This window comes from Xiphophorus hellerii, chromosome 7, assembly GCF_003331165.1.
Source record: "Xiphophorus hellerii strain 12219 chromosome 7, Xiphophorus_hellerii-4.1, whole genome shotgun sequence".
In the NCBI taxonomy this organism is placed as follows: Eukaryota; Metazoa; Chordata; class Actinopteri; order Cyprinodontiformes; family Poeciliidae; genus Xiphophorus; species Xiphophorus hellerii.
In genome coordinates this window covers 17,638,910-17,661,880 of record NC_045678.1, presented here as the reverse complement: position 1 = coordinate 17,661,880, position 22,971 = coordinate 17,638,910, and the positions used below count along the sequence as shown (strand labels likewise).

The following is a 22,971-nucleotide window of genomic DNA, read 5'->3' as shown; positions in this document are numbered from 1 at the left end:
ATTTAACTATGACAAAAAATGTGTCTGTTTCTGAAACTGTAAAGATAAAAAAAATCTGATACATTTTTTCCTTAGAACGCAACTTAGAGAATAAAAAGTAGACTGATGTTAAAAATGTATCCTCATTTCTTTATTTTAAATTTTTTTAAATGTACTTTTTCTGAAACACAGGAGCCCGATCTGCCTTTACACTGCGGTTCAAAATTAAAACACATGTATTCAGGTTTGTGAACTTTTCTAACCTGCAGAGATCTTTTTAAATTTGCACCTGAGAGCAAAATTCCTAAATTTTTGTTCCCTCAACAAACTACAACACCAACATCACTGCTGCTTTTATTGAATTTCATCAATATTTAATGTGGAATGATCCCAATTTGTGCTGTCCTGCATCTGTGTTTTGACCTTTGTTATGTCATTTGTAATTTGATGTGCTTTCCAGACTCTTGAAACAGGACAAAATGTTTTATTATAACAGGTGCAGTTGTATTCAGTTATGCTCTCGATCAGCCGGAGTGACAATAATTCATCAAAAAGCAAAGGAAATGAACAAGCGCTCAGGTGATTCATATCACTCCGAGGTGCATTAGTCAACATGCTCACTGGTTCGAGAACACATTAACATGATCAATATTTAAGTAGTAGATTGCTGCCATGCATTTACAACAAGAAAAGAGCAATGAAATTAAGAGGCTTACATTTAGATGACATGTTATTATTTTTTTAACAAGCTTATGAAACTAATGCTTTATGTTTTCCTAAACAGACAGGTTGAACCCAGATAATTTAAGTTATATGTTTTTAAAGAAGAAGCACAAGTTGTGCAGTCTGGAGATTGAAGAGAGAACAAAATCAGTCATGCAAAAAGACAGCCTTTATCCAGGAACGGCAAGAAAGCTGCTACTGAAAGTATCAAAACATTTGACTCAAGTCGAACAGCAAACATGTGGAAGAGGGCGATATTTTTAGACGACAAACATTATGGGTTTATTGGAAACCTACAACATTGTCCCAAACAGGGCACTGGCACCATTATGATGAGTCAGAAGTTCATAGAAGGCTTGATGAACCTAACTATGAGATACTAAAAGAAATCTTGTTGAAGGCTCCAAAAGTCTTGGACTGAAGTTCACCTCATGTTTTAAATCAGGTCAAGAGTTGGAATGAGCCAGGAAAAGACTAGACCTACTGTATATCCAAATGAGAATCTGTTCAGAGAGTATTTATAAGAAATTGGGGCAAAATTTCCATTTTCTTCCAGTTTACAGTCCTGCTGAACTTTGCTTTGATGTATCACATCAAATCGCTACAAAATAAACTGAAGTTTGTGGTTTTATTGTGAGAAAAAGTGTGAAAAAGTCCAAGAGATTTAAATGTTTCTTCGCATTGTTTATACGGGAATACCAATAAAACAAATTAACTGCTTAGCAGTCGCCTGCTTACCTTTCTGGGCAATAGTGCAGAATTCCTCCTGAAGTTTAATGTAGTCGCTGGCATACTCCACACTGTCTGACAGGCGAGAAACTGGGGGCTGGTAGTCCCCGAGTTCAGCACACAGGTTTGGATTGGAAGAGTGGAGGCGGACAGGCGACATGCTGGCAGACAGAGGAACCTGGAGAGATCACAACCGCAGAGAACTACTGTCAGAAACACTACAGTACAGCTTTTCTGTGTCTTACAATCAGAACCAGCTGCCAAGCCGGAAACCAAATGTTCATCTATTAGACTCAGTGAATCTGTTGAATTAATCTGACAAAAAGATTTTCTTTTTATGTTATTTCAGTGGAAGTTAAATCAAAGGAAAATCCCCCCTCCCCCTAAAAAAAAAAAAAATCTAAATCATTCTGTTATTGCGTCTTTTCTAGTTATAAAAATCAAAGTGAAAAGTCAAGATAATGGAAATGTTTCACCATCCTTTTTCTGGAAACATGCAAAAAGGATTATTTACAGAATTTAACCTTAATTTTAGCATTGACATTAGGGTTTTATGCAAAAAGTTGAAACCCCATTAGCTGTGTCAGCAAACAGCATATACAGTAGATTTATACATTAAGCAACAAAAAAAATGTATCAGCGAAAAGTACTCAAGTCATGACATACAAGTTTCTGTGAGCTGCATTGCAGACAAGCTATTTTATTATAGTGAGGTAATTATTTCCTGATTAAAAGGAGAAAAATAAAAGAACAATATTTAGGTATTAACTGGATTAAAGTCTCACACTGAATCAGATACTGCCACTTTATGAGACATGATTGATATTTTGTTAGAGCAGTATAATCTCACCATGAGTAAAAACATTTCCTGACGTCATCAAATCACGTGACTAAATTTTGTTCTGAACTAACAAAACAACGTACTATAAGTGAACACACAAATTTTGCTTATAATTAAGTAAATTATTAGCTGCAGTTTAATTATTTTCCCTCGCCGTTTACATCTAGTGAGAGTTTAACCAACCCAACCCTGCTAGTGTGCATGTATGTTACCTGCAGTTGGAATTTCGCATCTTTGCCGACACTTTTTGTTCTCCATCTTCTGTTCAAGCGCTTTTCTTTCTTTGACAGTTCTACACAATTGGCCTTTGAGGCACATGTGGACCGAGCAGTGCAAAGGGAGGTTAACAGGACAAACACGTCACACAAAAGAAGCAAGAGTTAGCCGCACATAGACTGCAGTGAAATGGCATAAAAGAACAGCTTTTTATAAAAGAAAATTAGGCTGCAAACAAAACGATGGTGTGTTGTTTTATTTGTGAATTTGAGCCAAACACTATAATACACAACAAATCAATAGATAATGATAGGTTATAGGTGCTGGATGGCTCAGGTGACAGTGTAGCATGTGTGTTGCAAAAATATTTTACACATTTTAGTTTGGTTCACAAACTAAACAGATTAAAGCATACACAGTGGCTGCATATTTTAAATTTCACTCAGACTCTTTTCAGCAACAATCATGCACAGCAACGAATGCAATTCAGTTGTTATAATCCTTTACTTTTGCTAGTTTAATTTACTTCATAAAATTATTCAGTTCACAATCAGTCAAGCTTCCCATGTTAATTTCTTAAACAGTTAACTGCCTACTGATGGTCATTGCCACAGGCATTGTTATTCTGTGTATGCAGTGCTGCAGCGTAAAGGTCAGCAGCCACAGTGCAGCTGTGGAGCAACACACATGCCATGCAAATGGTGAGAGATGAATGAAATGTTGGCAACTAATGGGACACATTTCTCACTCCTACTAACAAAAGACCTAATCACCTCCATCTTTATCTGAAGATTCCTCTCTGTCTGTATTTCACATATACACACATACACTGCTGGTGAGACATACACTCATCAAGGGCATGAATATATATTTTTTCAACTTAGAGATTTTAAAGGTGCAAATATTATTCAAGAATGAAATGATTAAAAAAAAATGAACTATGTCAATAAGTTCCAGTCAAATTTATACATAAAAGACCAAATATCTTGGTCAGTGTTATCTCAGTCCATGTTGGTGCTGAACTTGCTACAGTCGTGTAGCAGTGACTTCCTGTTTTATCACATTCCTGGTTTTTGTGTTTTCTAGGTTATTCACTTATTAATATAATTTTTTTTCCATCTGCAGATGAAAGTTTGAGTCAGAGAGCTGAAACTGGGACACAATTGGGAGTTCCAACAGGACAATGATCATCAGCAGCCATCAAAACTGGTTTTACAATTGATAAAACAGGCTTATTGTAATGTTCCCTGGCACAAATACATTTGTAATTGTTTGAGCAATTTAAACAATATTTACCTATTTGGATAAGAAGAATGATTATATGCAGCCAAAATTGTTTAAAGTTTATTTAATATGTTACCATTAATGGATAAAAATCACAAGATGCTTCAGGAAAAAGAAGAGCAAAAATACATAAATTAATGAAAACCAAAATAAGAGAAAAAAAAACACATCTAAATATGTTATTATTTCTATTTTTTTAGAACCAGTATGTATGATTTTGACTCTGTGGTTAAGCTTGTCCACATAATTCTTTTTTAAAAATAGCAGACACTATCTACTGTACAGCAGTTGCATCTTCACGGATAAACAGATTAAGTCTTTAAAAGCTCAAAATGGATATGATCTTCATGCCAATGAATAATGTATGTGAACTTCTCACCAGCAGCAAGCCTTACAGTTGAAAAAAAAATGCTTTAATAAAGTACTGACTACAAGTTCATCCTCGACACCGCTGTAAGTGTGTTTCAGTATATGCTCTCAGGTGTGTGTTTTACCTGCATATCTGTGAAGTTGGGCGCTGATTGCGTCCTCTGCAGGATCTCCAGGCTCTGCAACAACCGGCTTAACTCGGTCAGGTTAGACTGGCAGCGTGCGAGCTCTGGAAATAAAATTTACACCAGCTCACAAACTCATTACGTGCCATGGCACAATCACATCCGCCGTTGGGGGATTTATCGAAAGGCGGCAGGCTCGATTTAATCTACTCTTTTGTAAAATCCCAAATGTCGCCTTTCATCTCACTCACCCTCTGCACACTTGTCCATCTCCTCCGACTCTTGAAGCCAAGCGACCACCCTGCTCTGACCGTTGCTGTAGGACGCCTGCAGGCTGCTGTTGCTGCTGCTGCTGGGAGCCGCCGGCTGCCACGGCAAGCTGCTGGACTTGGCCTGCTGAGGTGAGGCGATAACAGACAGGGTCAGACAGGCTGATCTGTCCGAGGCATCGTGTCAGATGCTATTGCACACAAGTTAAGAGAGGACCACTAGCTAGTTAGGATAAGCAGGAAATATTCTGGATTAAAGCAGAAGGGATTCATTTATAGATTATTTTATAAGAAACAAGTTTTACATTAGATCAACTAAAGCAGTCTTATAAAAACAATGCAGCAAGATGGCAATTAAAATTAGATGTTTTCTCCTTTTTTTTGGACTAAGAAGAAAAACTCTGTTTTTCTGTGTAATCGATGACCTTTTAATTTATTTGGCCTAGCAATGAAGCATGTGAAAAAAATTTGTTGGAAACCAGGAACTGAATGCACAAATTAAAATCTTTTTTAGTCTTTCAATTCGCTACTGGGTGGAAATGACATAAATCAAATTCAAAAATAAATACTTTGAATCACTCCACCATTAATCTGTTACAAGAAATACTCTGCACTTTACCATCCGCCTCTGGCTTTGCCTGCACTTGTGTCCCAACTTAAATGCTAACATGACAAAAAGTAAGATGAAAAAAGAGGAAAACATATGCAGTACAGAAGGAAGGAAATTAGAAAGTAACCTAGGAAACAATATTTAAATAATGGGAAATTAAATACAATTTCTTTCTTCTTTTTTTCTCTTTTTTTTTTGTACTTCTACAGACCCAGAACAACCCAGGAAGCCAAACATAAACTAGAAGATAAGCTAAATGCTCTCAGTCGAGAGTTTCTTATGGTAAGACAAGATAAAGTTTGAGCTATTTGGCATCAGTGATGAACAGTATGATTGGAAGAGCTGAGGAGAAGCTCTTAAACGTATAACAGCAGTTCCAAATGTAATACATAGCAGTGAGAGCATCATGCTGAGGGCCTGTTTGGCTACTAGTTGAAACTTGAGACAGAAAATGATGCCACACTCATCGAAACAGGTTTTGGAAAGCATAAACCAGGTCAACACTGAGCTTCTATAGTGGGCCTCTACAGTTACAGTTATGATAATCTCAAGAATCCCAACTTTCCAATGATGTACATTATGTATACGTGCATAGAAAGGGTGTCACAAAAAGACCCATATGTCCTACTAATGATCATGAAAACCCCACAATGGAACATTAATGCTGATGACGAGAACATAAAAACGTATGGCCGCATATCAAAGTTGGATCAATTTTACATAGAACCCATCAGAAAACTGAACACCGACCCTACACTTTGTTATCCTCAACCAGCGCATATATAAAAGCTGCTGTAGAAATTAGCCATTATACTGAGCTTGAATAAATGCTGCCACCCTGAACCCTTCTTTGTTCCAGGTTTCCAGCATCTTCGAAGTGTTTGATGCAGTAGATAATTCTGACTCCAGGACCGGAGCCTTCCATTTGAGCCAATCTTCAGGGAGAGCTCATCGTGCTGCAGCCAGCTGCTCGGGATCCAAATCCTACTGATCACCTCTAATGGCCTCCATGTGACTCAGCAGCACTCCCAGGAGGAGCTTCTCTGGCCCTATGCTCACATTTACTCACACTTCAAGCGCTCTTACAGAGAATGGGCAATCCTTTTTGTTATCTTAATGGTCTGGATACAGTTTCACGTCTTGCTTTATTACGTTAGGCAGATATACAGTACAGACCAAAAGTTTGGACACACCTTTTAATTCAATGAGTTTCCTTTATTTTCATGACTATTGACATTGTAGATTCACACTGAAGGCATCAAAACTATGAATAACACATGTGGAAATATGCACTAAACAAAAAAGTGTAAAACAACTGAAAATACCCCTTATATTCTAGTTTCTTCAAAGTAGCAACCTTTTGCTGTGATTACTGCTTTGCACACACTCTGCATTTTCTTGATGAGCTTCAAGAGGTAGTCACCTGAAATGGTTTTCACTTCATAGGTGTGCCCTGTCAGGTATATAAGTGGGATTTCTTGCCTTATAAATAGTCATGAAAATAAAGAAAACCCATTGAATTAGAAGGTGTGTCCAAACTTTTGGTCTGTACTGTATATATATAATCCACAGGGTATCTATGCATTTCCATGTTGAAATTCTGATGATAATAATAATTTAAAAAATTTTTGCAGTGAATTTAAGGCCAAATTTTCTCCAGAGGTCAGATTTTAAATATGAAACCAGCAAAAAAAAAAAAAACCCTTTGAGAAAAGATGGATACAACTTATAAACATTGATGATGAACATAATCTGGAAATAAAAATACTTTCCAATGTTTATCCGGAACTGGAATGATTTTTACAAATGATGTTAGTAATTCTCTCGTTAGTGAAGAAAATACCAGAAAAATGGCACTAATTACACCAAAGAGCATGTTTCCATGTCAACTGTGGTTTACATGGAAATTTAGCCCCTGAACAGAACTTCCTCTTTTCAGTTTCATCATGTGTTCACATACATACAAAAAGAAATAGATAAAAGTTAACATGTAAATGTTTTTCCCACATATTTTAGTTTTAACAGAGAAATAAAGTGAAAAGATGCTCACCTTTGTTTCATTTACTACAATTGGGGAGGGCTGGGGCGTCTCCATGGCAGCTGGAGGGGGAAACGTTCGCATCGTGGGCTCCCGGGGAGAGCGCACTATCTCATTCTGTCGATACAGTCGGTGATGGCGCAGCTTTGACACCCAGGCGTCAAAGATGTCTTGAGACTTGACCTGGACAGGAAGCAGACGACTAACTTTGACCTCTGTCACTTACCAAGCTGCTGTTTTTCACTTTGATATAGTGAGTTATCTAAAGTGTTACCTTCAGATGATAAATATGCTCCTCGGTGTCCAGGTCGATGCGACGCGCCCTCTTTTTGATGGACATGACAGAGAGGCCAACATCGATGCTGCCATGAAGTTTTCCCCTTTGAATCTGTGGACATTTGGCAAAAACATCCAGACCTGCTCATAATTTACACACATTATCAGTATTTATGATACAGATTTGGGACACAAAGATTTATCTGAATAGTTCTTTTTATTTAAATGATCATACGAGAGACGACTTCAAAAACAAGAATTTGATGCATAGATTTGACTTAAATTAAAAGCCTGTAGTCAATATGAGATTCATAACCAAGATTAGTGTTGTGCCTAAATTAATTCAATCTATGAAAAGCATCTTTTGTTTTTTGTAGACCAATCTTTTGCAGTTATGACCTGTGGACAACTTGACTGACTGCAAAACGTCAGCTGGATTTATGAGAAATCTTAATCCATCGTGGGCAAAGGGCTCCAGTTCATTAACCCTCTTTTGTCTTAAATTATATAAAGGTCACAATGATTTATTTTTGATTTAAGGGCAGCAGAGTTGTTCAATAAAATGAAAAGCGAAAGTCCTTCTGCCCCAATAAAACTTGAACTCTCATTACCTGCCTGTTATTCAGTGTTACACATTTCTTACTGTGCAATAACTATTTAAAGGGGAAAACAAAAAGCACATACTACATCTTGCCTACAGTGCTGAGATGGTGACAAAACATTGATGCTCTTAGATTTCCATGCTACAAGCGCCTTTTTCAAATGCCACGATTTTGAAGATTTCAACTCAGGATAAAACTCACTCCACTTTATTACCTATTAATACAGCTTCTGAAACCAAACCCTTGTGGACTTTGAGATACCTTTTGGATTATTGTTGTCTGAAGGCCTGAACACCCAAGCTTCAGCTTGATATTGGTTTACAATAAAATATTTCTCCCAAGATGTTCTAATGCTCGATTTTAATCCGTCTGACCCCCCACACGTTGCAGGCACATACACAGACATCTTCATCGTTTAGAATGTGGCTTACTGTGGAAACTGAACTGCCACTTGGTCTCGCTCCAGGTCTTTATAACCACTTGAAGGGTTTTGACCACTTGACTCATCAGTAATCCAGCGGGAGGTATTGGTAACTTCCTCCTTCTGCCATGTTTAGGTGGCTAAGCTACTGCTTCCCTTAGACGTGTTCGAGATACCTTCACATGTATCTCGAGTTACATTCAGGGTCTATGCCATCTTTTTGTACAGTTTTCCCCTGTTTGTGCCAGGCAGTGTTCTCTAAACTTTTTGGACAGTTCTTAGTCATCTTTCCAACATGCAATAAAATGCAATTATTGAAGTCCTCGATTGGTTACATCAAGAGTCCCTGAGAATGTGTTTGATTTGTAAGTCTGTGCAGTGATGAATTCAGGGTGTTGAATCGTGAGTGCAGTACTCAGTGACAGAAGGTTGTAGTGGAAGATGTGGCTATAATCCATGTAATATTAGTTTTATGTCGCTGCTTAAACAGCTCGTTTAATTTGTTTACTGCAAACACTTCAAACGGCTTCAAATGTTGACAATAAACCTAATGTGGTTGAAGATTTTTAGGAGCAACTGTTTGGACAACACAGTTTATCTTCTTAGCATGTAATATTTCTGCAAGCGTTATATTTTATGTTTCCTAATAGGTTCATAACAAATGTTGATCACAGTGATGGCCCTGCAGACAGTAGAATCCAAAATGTGCGAGACTAAAATGTTTTGTCACTATCATGCATTGCATCTCCACTCTATCAGACAGTTTTGTTTTTCGTGCAGACGCAACACGCTGCAGATGTCTCAGCTGACTCACTGTCTGTCTTAGCAGAGGTCAGACCTGGCAGCTCCGTTTCTGCCTGCAGGGATGACGGTCAGGATTACTTACATCAATAGGGGTCTTGGAGTACTTCAGAATACCATTGTCCAGAACAAAGAAACGCTGCAGAATAAAAAAAAAAACAAGAGTACCAAAGTAGAATTGGTTAAAAAATAACAAAGACTTAAAAATGATAAAGAGAATGACATCAATGAAGTGGCCTTTTAATATTCAGCACCGTTTTGGTAATGGATGAGTCTGACAGTGCATTTTTTGTAGAAGAGAAAGCTTTTGTGTCTGGCCTGGCCTGTGGATCGTACCTTGTGCCATCCTTTCAAGGGCCATTTCCTTTTCTTCAACATAAAACCTTCATTTTTGTCGGGCCTTTGCACGTTGCTCTGACCGATTTTCAGTCCCTCGATTATTTCCCAGCTGTCTGCCTCCTGGAGAGGAAGAAAAAATACACAGCGGTGTCAGAACTAATCCACTCACTCCAATAGTGTGATACACAAACAGGAAACGCGCAGGCTGTAATAAAAAGAAAATATGGCCTTGTCATAGGAAAAACAAGAACACGTGTAGTGCTTCTTTTAAGCCAGCTAGTACAGCTTTAAAATAACAAAATACTGTCCCCCTGTGCTCTCTCAGCATTTCCACCTCATTAGCTTTTTCCTGACTATGCTCTTTCAGCTCTGAGAGGGTCTGTAAATCAAAATGATGCCTCTGGGGAGGAACGGTGGACAGGTCATGCAGGGACAGGTGACATCCAACCTTTGTCCCTCAGGAGGAGACACGCGGGAGAACGGGGTCACTGATTTGATAGCAGGAATATGACCAGTAACAGAGGAAGAAACATGATCCTATTTTCTGTCTCTCTGCGGAACCATCAGTTTCACTAAAGAAAATGCTGTTGGTCTTCATGGACTAAAGGAAGAAAATAATTATGGGGTACGTTGCCAATACATACCTGCAAATTAATGCAGTTAGTTTTTATTGTTCAGGATTGGTCATCTCTATGGCTGTCATATAATTTGAAACTTTCAAAAATGTATTTCAGCATTCCTTTTTTGAGACATAAATTATTATACAACAAAATTTCAGTGGATTTAAAAACTACAGATTCCACATTTCAGGTTTGAAAGTATTGTAGATTTTGATATTCATGCAAATATACTATATGCTGCAGAGAAAACATATGCTTTTGTAGCCAACATCACCGCCCCAGCATATTACTGTCTTGATATACAGTATTTCTACATATACAATTTGGCATAATTAATCTAAATTGGTTGGTTTCCTGGCATGGATCATACTTTTAAATATGGTTTAGCTCAAGGACTGTTCAGAGGCCTGTGGTCAAGTTTTAACCTCACTGTAAAAAAAAACCCCACATCTCTATTTTACTGTAAATTAGAGACATTTTTTTTCTCTAGTGTATCTAGTTGGTGATTTGAGTTGACGTTACGGATTTTGGAGGAAGCTTGAAAGTGTTGATTTTGGAGCAGAGAAATTTTTCTTGATTGTCACTCTCTCAGACCATATTGACGTTAAACTGTTTCCACAATAACTTGGTGTATCACTATCTAGACATGAACCTGGTGGTTCATGAGATGTTCCTGAAAATGTGACCCAGGTCAGTTTCAGCAGAGGAAGCAGTTTGCTGGTACAATGATCCGAAACACATTACATTTGGTTCTGGAATGGATAAAGTAAGATTAAGTTGCTGGAATGGCCCAAACCTCAACACTTTTAAAAATGTATGGACTCTGCTTAGAAGCCGGGTCAGTGCCTTACTGATTCTGGTAAGAGTTGTTTAGTGTCCAGTCTGTGTTGGGCTCTCTGCAATTTACTAAGGCACATTTAACCAAATATGAGAGTATGTATGCACATTTTTGAGTTCGTATGTATATTTCTGATCCTGTGTGAATTAGAGCATCAGCAGTAAATTTACAACTATACATACCTGTTTCTAAAATGAATTAGAAACAACTGCTTGAAATTAGGGTTGCATGATATTAGAAAAAGAAGCATGCATCGTGATATTAATATTGAAAATCAAATAGTGAATTAATCAGTCTGCTCTCTTTTCAACCATCATAATGTTTTAACACCTTTCTGTCAGCGATGGCATCTACAGTCACTAAAATCTATATCAATTATGTTTATAGCAAGCAGTCAAACTCCATGCAACTGGGCAAATAAACTATTGGCAAGCAGAACACGAATGCATGATACAAGAAAAATGTTAGTCTTTTAAATACTGCACTCAAGTACTTCTTTAAATTTGCAGTATTGCACATATTGATATCTCTGTAACAACTGAAAATCAATTTTTTGTGCCATTTTACACAGCGGGTAAACATTACATACTAAAGAGAATTGGTCTAAGCATGGAGCCTGTCGAACACCAGTTAATAAACACATTAAATGTCAAAGTGAATATTGTAATTAAAAATGTAGGTACTGTATTAAAAACCAAGTAGTCAATGACCTTCTAAAGAATTTGAAGGCAAAAATCACACCAGAAGATGTAAATGAAGGAAAATTATAAAAGCTAATTTTTTATTTTAGGTCACCTTTAGCCAAATTGATAAAAGCTTTAAATAAGATGTGGATCAGTAAGATAACAAAACACTTAATGCATTTGATTAGATTTTGAATTCAACACTTGAATCAATAGCATTGCAGCTTCTGAAACAAAAAGTCAGTTTAGTATGCACAAGCTTCACTTCTCAAGCAACAAACAGCCTGTGGCTTCTCGCTGCACCATGTGACACTACAACCTTCAAGATGTCTCGCCAGGGACCGTGCATGATGACACCTACCCTTGGTTTGCAGGATATTTAACAAAAGAGGACAACAGCTTGCTTAATCTAACAAGTCGGCAAACAGATCTGGGTGGTAATGAGGTCATATACCTCCACTGTGGGAGCAAATGCCTTGTGAAAATGGGGAAGTGGAGGAGTTTAAAATATACACCAATGGTACAAGTCAGCTGTTACCTGTATAAAAGGTTATGCTTCGATGCATCTTCATTTAACACACTACAGCTGCAGCTTATTGTATATACGTAACGGCGTATAGGGCGATAATGAAACATTTGCCTCAGGCAAACTTCCCGTCTGTTATCTGCATCATTACAGACTTTTAAATGACTCTGAACTGATAAATCAATGGTACACTAAATAAAGAATTGCTTGTGCTGCGAATATTTAAATATATTACCTTTCCCAAACCATTAAAAAGATCCACAGCACCGACTCCATGTAAATACCAACGCACATGCTGACTACTGGCTTATATGGAAATGGGGCCCATAATAAGTGTTGCTGCTTTTGGTAGCACAGCCCACAGAACTGAACTGAATTAAGCCAAAGTGATTTCCTGCACTCTGCTTCCGTTCATTGATCTCGCTGCAGAATAATTTACAGCTGAATGAGCTGGTCCCTCTTGGCAAGTTTACTCCTTTATTGGAGAATTTTGTGGCAGATTCCATAAGAGGCCTCCTGCTTTTCAAAGTCAAGGTCCTTAAGGAGATTAGCCTCACAAATTTGCTTGTTCATAGTCAGCAAATTTCCGTACATCTTCTTGACAAATTAGATATTCAAATCCCGAAAACGGCTTTGTTTGAACCAGAAATTATACTGTGTAAAGGTGATAATCAGCTTAGTCAATGTACTCAATCTAGACGAGCCTTTTTCATGAGACAGGCCCTTAGGGTTTCACCACCGTCGGTGACACACAGCCATAGCAGACCTTTGATGCAATGAATCAAACTGTTACTGTTAAGGTTTCACTGAGCAGAGAAAAGGACAAACACTCTTTGGGGACACCTCAGGCTAAATCAGCCCTATAAATATCAGTGCCACAGCCTGCTTCTGGAGACCACTTTACATTACATTATGTCTCTGGCATAGACAGTGATGCACAAGCACAGTCTGTCAATCAGTTTTTCCTAACATGTTGTGTGCATATATTCTAAGAAATATCTTTGATAAATAAATTAATACATGAGGCATTGACACCTTTAAATAGTTTTTTCTAAAACAAGGAGCTTGGATAATTCAGCTTTGCGTTTTAGGAAGACTACATTTAATTTAGGCATATTTGAATATAGCCCCGCCTCATAATCTTCAACAACACCGTGTCTACTGTGGATCACTTCACACACAGGCACTGTTCGGAAGAAGGTCCAGCAGAAATCGTACTTTCTGCAACTCAAGAAGTACATTGTTCCAGAGGAGTAGCTGGTGATCTTCTCCACTGGTCCTATTCGCTCTGTCCTTTCCGTATCTGTGTGTGTGATTCAAGACAAGTCCAGGACTTGTTCAGGAAATGGCCTCCAGGAATATTGTGCACAAATTAAATTCAAATTCAAAAACCGCGGTCCATGCTACAGTCTACTGATTTTGTAAAAGCAATTATTTCTCAACAGAACAAGCATGCTCATATGTGGCACTCCTGTCCAAAAATTGGATAGTAGTTTTAAACTCCATAGTAGCAACCAAAAAGTAAAAATTATATCACTTGCACAACAAAACAGAACCTCTTGATTAAAAAAACCTGCAACCTATTCGCGCCTCCCACACCAACACAATCACCAGTGGAAGATGATATCTCAGCAGCTACAAACCACATAGCAATTGTTTTTGAGGATGTATTTTCCCGCAGTATTTGGCTGGCTCAGCAGTAAAGCTTAGAGTAAGAGGCCTGGCTTCTACACAGAGAGGATGTGGGCATCCTGAGAGAAGCACAGGCCTGCACACAGTGTAAACACACCAGATTCGGTTACACGAGCTTGAAGTCTAAACGTATCATCTGATGACTCGTAGGCTGGTGCAGCTCTGAGAAATATTCCCAGTATCTTTTTTCATTTGAAAAGAAAGCAATTTCTACCAAACTGGTGTAGCTAACATACTGATAAAAAAATAAATAAATAGCTAAATAAAAACCTGTGAATTGTCCTGATGCACCCAAGAAAGATTTTTTTAATGCTGCATTTCAGGAATTTTGGATCTAGGAATGTCTGTGAACTAGATGCATGTTCATGTGTTTGTGTGAAACTGTGCTTACTGCAGGTGGAGCACCTAAGTGCTCCCATGAGGGCGTGAACTTCAGCCATCAGCAGCCGATATATTGACCTGTATCGATTCAGAAATGAGGTCAGGATCCCATTAAGGCTTTCCCCAAACAATAATGCATTGCTTTTGCTTTTCCACAAAAATCATTGAAGCTCAACAAAACAAAGGTCATTGGTGGAGCATCTAAAGTCATAATAAAGGCCAACATAGAATGAAAAAGCAGATAATATTTTGAATGGAAAACATGAAGTCAGAAAAAGTTTATCCGTAGCTACACACATAATGGATACATAACATTCACCATCAAGGCTCAAATGAAGCTTTATTTTCCAGAAAACTGATGCTGAAGCTAATTTGAGCAGAACGTTCAGAATGTGCTTGGAAAAAAGTGAAAACTGAACGAGCTCATCGTGAAGAAGCTTTTTTCCAATTTCAGTTCTGCACAGACAGCTCAATTAATCTCACCACTTCAAATGTAATAAGGGTAGTCTCACTTATGCTGCCAATGTTTTAAACGTGAGGTACGACTATGTGTGGGTTTCTAGCAGATCAAACTCTTGCTTCAGATGAGTATTTAACATCTTATTCAATTATTTCTCTCTTGCTCCTTTTCTCTGATTTATCAAGTGTGAGAGAGCAGTCTGTGAGGGCCATGGTCCCGTCACACACACACCCAGCGAAATGGGAAGCGTGATGACCCACCACAATGACCCACCACAATAAACAAACATTTACGTTGGTTTTAAACATAATGGCCTTCAAGCTCTACTTCTCTGATAACTCATACAGTAGAAAGTAAATTGTGGTAGACCACAGACAACAGTATACATTGAACAACCACAGACAACAGTATACATTGAACAACCAATCACAGCCCAGCGTCCCAGCTGTAACACATTCCCAATCCTCCCTACAATAGATTTTATGAAGACACAAATAATCTTTATACTTTATCTATTCATTTTATGACATTTGATTGTTATTTTATAAAATATTTCCCTAAAACTAATTTAATATACATGCTGTATATTAAGGTATGTTTAGAAGGTTTTTGTTTTTTTTCCCATTCTTTGGTTCTTCCTTTTTTTCATAATGATATACATTACATGTCACTGATTCACAGCAACATCACAGCTTTAGTGATACATGCATATTCTACTGATTGACACCTCAGATTTAAACTTGCAGAATACAAATATTGGGCCGGAGAACTGGACTATATAATGAGTGTGATACATTAAAGTTAGAAAATGTCCACAAATAAGAGAAAAAACTGTGGAGTACAGGCTTACAAAGAAGTGCAAAGTGCTCCTTTTTTGTATACATACTGCACATGCCATTTACTTTTTTTGCACTGGATTTACAACGCAGAAAGCTCTAAATACATGCAAATGCAGAAATGCCAATCAAGTCCAACAGATGCAAACAATTTCCACGTATTTCTCCATCAGGTCACATTTGTCCTCCTTGATGGCACAACACAGCAGAAGTATTCAAAGAGTCTTACTTCCCTGAATTTATTTTAATAACAACAGAGTCGCCCGACCTCAACAAATGAGGCATTCCTTAAGCCTTTGATATTGTAAGCCTTAGTTATTGCTTTGGTGGAATGATAATTTCCTCTCGCTGATTAACTCAACAATTAAAAAGCCCAAATTAAAAATATGTATGAATTTGTATTTAAATATGTATCAAATTGTAAAATCATTACATGCAATCTATATAAATACACAATACTAACTTGTCACAATAGGTCACAATGAAAATAAAATTCTGGTGACTTTATTTTTACAAAATTAATTAAGGGGCCTTCATTTCTATTGTGGAATGTTAATGTTTATTGTGACACAACGCCAGCAGTACAGCAGGTCAGCTGTGTAATTGTGTAATCCATTGCCAAGTCTGATAATTTGTCTCTTTAATTTGTTGTGTTTGGGACAACCAGACATTGCAGTCCCTAAATAAACTAATGTTAAACTAATCCTATCCTCATATCAAGAGTTTAGTTTGTATTATGAACCTCTGCTCTTTATCTCCTCCTAATTTTATCTGCAACGGATTTGGCAGCTTCACATAAGTCAGATGTTGAACTCTTCCCAAGATTTTTTTTTTTTTTTTTTACCTTAAATAATATATAAATAGGGCTATGAGATTAAAAAAATATAACAGTGTTTTCATTTTAAGATAACTATTTCACAGAGGAGAAGCTCTGCAGAGCAGCAAATCCTTTTTCTTTCTTTGGTAAGATTTGTCAAGTAAAATCCAATCACAAAGGATCCAGAAAGAGAATGTAACTTCACAGATGCTCTGCAAACCATCAAATTTCATTCAAGATTCTGATCCATCGGCTACAAAAGCATTACAATAGCTCAATAGAAGAGAATGGTTTTTATTTTTTTTATTCTGTTTCAGCTTCCAGCTTGTCTAGTGTCTGACTTCATCAATTAGGCTACTTTGGACAGACTCTATGTAAAACTGGAAATGTGGAGAACCTTTTCATCAAAAGGTTGCAGCCAAGAAAGGGATAATGAGCTGTAGCTCTGAATGGGTAACTGTCTGCTTCATCAAGCCGCAGACTTTCAGCTAACTGTCCCAATTCCTCAGATCGGCTTTCTTTCTTCTTCTCTTGCACAGACAAAACTGGCCGTCCACACCGGGCCTTGCAGAATGTGCCACATGTTCACTGGGGCACCAAGCCTTCGCCTGTCTCTCATGAAATATTCACCAGCCAGTGCCGACGGAAAAGCAGTGATGTCAGAGATTCCAGTATGGGTGTCTTGTTTCCGTGTGGCCACAGTGACACAGCAGGAGAGGAAGGACGACCGGGGGCTTCGGATGACTTAATGCAGGGGTTAAGTTTGAGCCACTGCTCTGTGAACTGTGACATAAGAGCACAGCTCATTTGGTAGCGACTGCTCTTTCTCTGCTGATTAGTCTGCTAATTAGCAGATATCTTGCAAAGGTTGGCAGCAGGTTTATCTAATTGTACTTAACCTTTCACAAGGAATGAATGCATAATGCTTAGCTGTTATGGTAACATTTATCTGTGTTTGTCGCATCTTGCTCTTTCAGCATATGGATGACTAATGATTAAAGGGAATTCTGGCACATATGAATATGCCTGCAGAAATGTCTGTATAGCTGCTTATTTTCCTTGGCTATGTTTCCGGCACTATTTTAACACTACAAATTCCTCCTTACCAAAGGATATGTTTTATGACAATGAACAGTCTTGCAGAAGCATTCATTCCTCATGAACCGTTTCAAAGTAGTTTTAAGTTGCTACCACAGATTTCAACGTTTCAAAGCATTTTACTGGGAAGGATAGCCACCTTCTTCTTCTGGAAGTACTCATGTAGAAACTTAAATTTATTTTAAATTAAATTTCGCTCTTAAATTTGGGTGGGAAATTCAAACACTTAAATTCGTTTCGATATAAACCCTTCTACTATAGCACCAGTTTCTATAGCTTTTCTTACAGGACTGCTCTTTAATTAACTCCATCCATCTTTCTATCAACTCTTCTTAGTTTGTATTTTTCTGATATAAAAAAACAATTTAATCCCAACTGCATGATGCTCCAATCACCATTTCTATTTCTAGGTGGACAGGTCTCCAGTCCAGCCTTGGTCTCATCTGTCGGCTAAACCGTCTTCCACTTCTTCAGTGCATTTGGTTGCACTGAATTTTCTTCATGGGTATCAGAATAAAGGGGGTGAATAATAATAAACCCTGCACTTTCTAGATTTATAAAAAGAATATGTAAAAGATGAAATTGAAAAAAGTTTGTTTTAACGTGGCAAAATGTGAAATATATACTTGATGTGAATACTTTTGCATAGCAACATGTTTTGTTCATAATTTACTATTTCCTTGATCCTTACTGACAAAGTCCCCCCAGTATAAAAAATACTCTAACATTTACTCTTGATAATTTAATCTCTGCTCCAGCTTCACTCTCAGGAATCTTCTGCTCGATGAACTGCCTCTGAAGTTAGAATATCGTTACCTGCCGGCTGTCTCGCTGGGACGAGGAAGAGGAGGAAGCGCTCTTTTGAACCGGCACTGTGGTCTTGTTCACTGGCGTGTAGCTCCTCTCCTCGGTGCTCATGGTGCGGCCGTGGGGGCCTCGCTGGTATTGATGGTGCTGAGACATGCTGGCCACCAGTCAGCCCTGTGGAGCTTCCTCAGCACTGGGGCACACAGGTCGGGGACATCCTCTGAGACTTCCTCACACTCACAGCCTGCTGCTCATCTGAAACACAAGGATCAGGAAGTCATATTCCTTTTGCTCCTCCTTTAATTCAGCATGTTAATCTGAGAAACTGACTGACCCTCAGCATTTCTTTTGAAGCCTGGCTTCTTCTTCTTAACACTTGTATTGAGTAACTGGGTAAAGCTTATCCACTATGCTGTGAAATCACTGCCACTAAGGATTACTCAGCATGCGTTAAGCTGAGATATGAACATCAAAAAGCTTAACTGATCATTCACTTTTATTATCAGTCAGTGTTACTAATTGTTGTGCTAATTAACAATTTGGACTGTCAAGCATAAAATATAATCTCTTTCATTTCATCAAGACAGGTTTTTCAGTTCAAAAGTGAACTGATAATCCCAAAGAAATATTTTTGCAACTTTTTCATATACAAACATTTATTCTGTTTGGCCTGCATTGTAAGCCCTATTTCAAGTCAAATAATTGCTCATACTGTCATATGAAAAGGCAAAGTATTTATATTAACTGTTTTTTGCAACTTTACTTTTTTGCCATTGTTTTCAACATTATGACCAAAGAGGCAGTGAGAAAAATCATTATTCTATACAGTGTTGTACATAAAAGAAAAAGATAAAAACTTAATTGTCCATAAAAATGGAAATTTGCATTGCATAATCTGTAAGATGCCTCCCATAAAAATAACACGAATCAAGCAACATCATAAACATTCATGGCAGTTTAAAAAGAAAACTAATACGTGATCTGCAATAAAGTGATCATTTATTCTTCCCCTGGTTCAGTAGTGTGATGGAGTTTGACATCGTATTGGAATTTTGCTTTCCAAGCAGTTAGTCTTATTTAAACCTGAGTCACTTTAAACCATTTTCTGAGCCAGGAATCTAACCATGTATACTGGGTCAAACCCATCCTGTTCATCAATCAGCCCATGACTGGATCATTACATTTGACCCAATACCAGGTGATCAAAATTACCTGCATTGTTATTTTTAGCAGGTTTTAGTTCAGTGGTGTTCAAAATGCGGCCTGGGGGCCATGTGTAGCACTCAGCCCTGAGTCATTTTGTACGGCTCCTAATTGCAATTCAAGAATAGGACAAATTCAACAGAGTATTACAGGCAGTTCATAAGTTGTCTTTTTGAAGAAATTGTGACTCATATCTTTTACTTGTTGTTGATGTACAATGAACAATGGACTCAAAACTTTCAGAAGTTATGTACCTTTCTTTATAGGGAAATGAGGTTTATTTGAAGTCCAGCATAAATTACAGATCCATTTTCTACAAAATGAGATCAATTTGTTTCATTCATTAAAAAAAACCACACAAAAAATGTTTTTGTGTTTTTATTTAAAAGTCAAGTTTTCCCCAAAGTTAAAATATTTAATACCAGTAAATGTTAGTATTAATTTTTTTTTTTAAATTTTGATAAATTACATTTCTACACAGTTTGGAGGGTTTTCTTATACAAAACTGATGGCTCTTTGGATTCTGCAACAGAATGTGAACTGAACTCAGCTCAGATTATTCACAACCTTACTAAAAGCAGCAAGTGCTAACAAACTCATTAATGAACACAAAAACGCCACAATTATCTATTAATCGCAATTGATTGTGCGATAATTAGTCGTGAACTAAAATGTAATGATTGTAAAAGCTGTAGTTACATTGAGAACATAATTACCACTTCAGCGTGTTATTGACGTGATTATTAGGACCATTTAAGTTAATGATAAACCCTTTAAACATTTAATTAAATTGGAATATTTAAGAGAAGATGCCAAACAAATAAGGACATTAAACAACGTGCTGTAAGGCAGAAGCCTACCCAGTGCTCACAGGCAACCAACATCGATAACCTTTCAAACCTAAATGTGCTAAATGTTAGGCAATCTCCTGAAATAATTGTATCAGTTAACTTCAAAACATCTGGTTAAACACCGACTCGGCTAGCAGCAGGGAGTGCCCGTTTTCATCATTAGTCATGGCACATGCTGATATCCATAACACTGCCTGCAAGTCTGCTGTGTAATTGCCTGAACTCTTGGTAGCTCGACTTTTTTCTAATGAAAAACAAAAAGCCTACATTTAAACCACCCTTTCTTTTCCTACAGAAAAGATTAAATATAATCACACTTGGTCTTTAATTTTGCTAAACATTACGGCTTTCTGTCATTGAATGATTATAAGGGCGCAGCACAGACATGATGACATCTTCAGAAATAATATCTAATATTCGACTGGCCTTATCCACTGCAAATTATAGTTATTGCTCAGATATATATATTTACATATATATATTTACATATATATATATACATGCTGCAACATGAAGCTAAAGACATATTCCAATGTATTTCCATCGATAGCTGTACTGTATGTCAAACTAATAGGCAGTGATGAGTCTTGTCATCAGCAGCCTGTGTTCATCTAGTGGACAGATACCGGTGTACACCGCTTCAGAGCACCCTGTGGTTTTGACTGCAGGATGTTTTGGTTAGGCTCTCCCGTGTGTGAGGAACCTCCTGAGTCCACTCAGCAGCACTGAGCATGCTCACATGCAACTGTGCAGCTTTCTCATGCACTACAATCTATAATTCAGCTCCTGCAATAGCGTCATCATCCCCACTCTGCCCAGTCTTAAGCCAGCCAGCGTGTAAGCTAATGTAAGACAAGGTGCTAAGTCGGTTCACACAATGTGTTGCACTCAGCCTATTTAATACATCCGCTCTCCTTGACCTAGTAAGAAGCAGAAGTGGCAGGTGCTTTCAATGTAAATTTCACTCTTCTGATGCATTATTAATCACAGTAAGTACAACCTATAATTTGCAAGCAAAAATCAGTGTGTGTTGTCAGTAAAACTTATTGACATTTAAGTTACAGCCACAGGTCTTTCAGGATATGAAAAACAAAACTGGATGTGAAGCGACTGCAGGAACAGTGAAGTAAAATTACAATCAGACTCTTTGTTTTCACTTCGGTTTTTCACTTTTAATTAACATTTCTAGGCTGAAGATTAAGATATGCAAACCCTCTTAGTGACAATAACTTAAAACAGCCACTAATTTAAAAAAAAAATGTAAACTGGAAAATGAAAGCGCCCGGTAAAAGTGTTATTTTATTGCCACTTTATGAGACAAACTAAAACAAACTAGTGCATAACTGAGCACTGGAAAGAAGAGGTGCCTTGTGTTCACAGCTTTTTCACACAATGAGACAACCCCTGCTGAACTGATTACTGTTATATGGACTTCCTCGGTTAATTAAAACGTGACGACCAACTAACCTCCCTCTGCTCTGCTCCGTAGGTTTGCACCACACATACAATTTCCTCTCATGCAACACTTACAACACTGATCTGACTGATCTTCCCAGCACTGCACAACTTTGGTTTTTACTGTCCTTTTTGTTATATAAATGTATATTTAAGACCTGTTATATATGGTGTGTCTCCCTATTTAACAACATGAAAAACAGAAAAAGGTCACGTGCATTTGCATCAGACCCCTTACTCTTTTACCCATAATTAAACACAGTAACCATGGTTCCATCAGTGCTTTTTAATGCACATTTTGAAGTATTGTATTAGTCCTGAAACTACATCCTGAATTTTGCAAAAAAAAAAAAAAATTAAAATTAAGCTTGCATGAGGTACTTTTTGGATTTAAAAAGGGGAGATGGACATACATCTGGTGAATAATATGTTAGCAAACGCTCCAATCCACATCTGGGTCTTTGCCAGAGGCGTTTACCAGAGGCATGAAAGTCCAAACTTCCAGGACAGAGGGTAGGACTGTGTCTAGTTTTCTCTTATTTATTACAGCCATGCATAGCGTTGACATCTGACAATATTACACTTTGTGTGGCTTAATTGATTTGCTCCAAACCAGTAGAAAGAAACACATAATTCGCATTTTCTTTTTGAGTCATTTTAAAAGTTTGCTGAAAATTGGATGGAAACTGTTATGTGCACTAGCTACACTTGTTTAGAGTAGCTAGAAACACACTAAACAGGTTTTGCCAACATGGAAGGGATTCCTGAAGAAAGAAGTTGATTAAAGGGGTCCCACTTTGGTCATTTTGGTCTACATGAATGTGCACCGAAAAACTAACACTGTACATCCCCCTGAACATAGCAAGCCTACAGAAAACGTGTTTGTGGGGACACTTTTTGTCAGGGAAGTTGCTCAGAGGTGTTGGGACGATAGATGGAGCTAAACTCATTAAAGTCATTGTCATCCTGGAAGAATACCTGGTAGAGGCTGCAAAAGGTTTGAAGACATATGGAAGTTTTCCATCTCTCAGTACAGTTTTCTAAACAGAGTTCAGACCTAAATCCAATTGAAAATCTTTATT

At 37.7% G+C, this 22,971-nt stretch overlaps 1 protein-coding gene across 4 annotated transcripts in view; it reads right to left on the bottom strand.

Annotated features, from left to right (window-relative positions):
* The window catches only part of osbpl6 (oxysterol binding protein-like 6), a 45,142-nt gene that overhangs the window by 16,511 nt on the left and 5,660 nt on the right, over positions 1 to 22,971 (bottom strand). The window contains exons 2-10 of one of the 4 annotated variants that reach the window (XM_032566961.1): positions 18,390 to 18,635; positions 9,620 to 9,742; positions 9,369 to 9,422; positions 7,458 to 7,571; positions 7,196 to 7,366; positions 4,518 to 4,662; positions 4,267 to 4,370; positions 2,485 to 2,577; positions 1,441 to 1,609 (exon numbers count right to left, since the gene is read on the bottom strand). In XM_032566961.1, the coding sequence (XP_032422852.1) occupies positions 1,441 to 1,609; positions 2,485 to 2,577; positions 4,267 to 4,370; positions 4,518 to 4,662; positions 7,196 to 7,366; positions 7,458 to 7,571; positions 9,369 to 9,422; positions 9,620 to 9,742; positions 18,390 to 18,536 (1,120 nt within the window). In that variant the 5' untranslated portion in view covers positions 18,537 to 18,635. The remainder of the gene's footprint in view (positions 1 to 1,440; positions 1,610 to 2,484; positions 2,578 to 4,266; positions 4,371 to 4,517; positions 4,663 to 7,195; positions 7,367 to 7,457; positions 7,572 to 9,368; positions 9,423 to 9,619; positions 9,743 to 18,389; positions 18,636 to 22,971) is intronic. The other 3 variants (XM_032566962.1, XM_032566963.1, XM_032566964.1) reach the window with 3 other exon arrangements.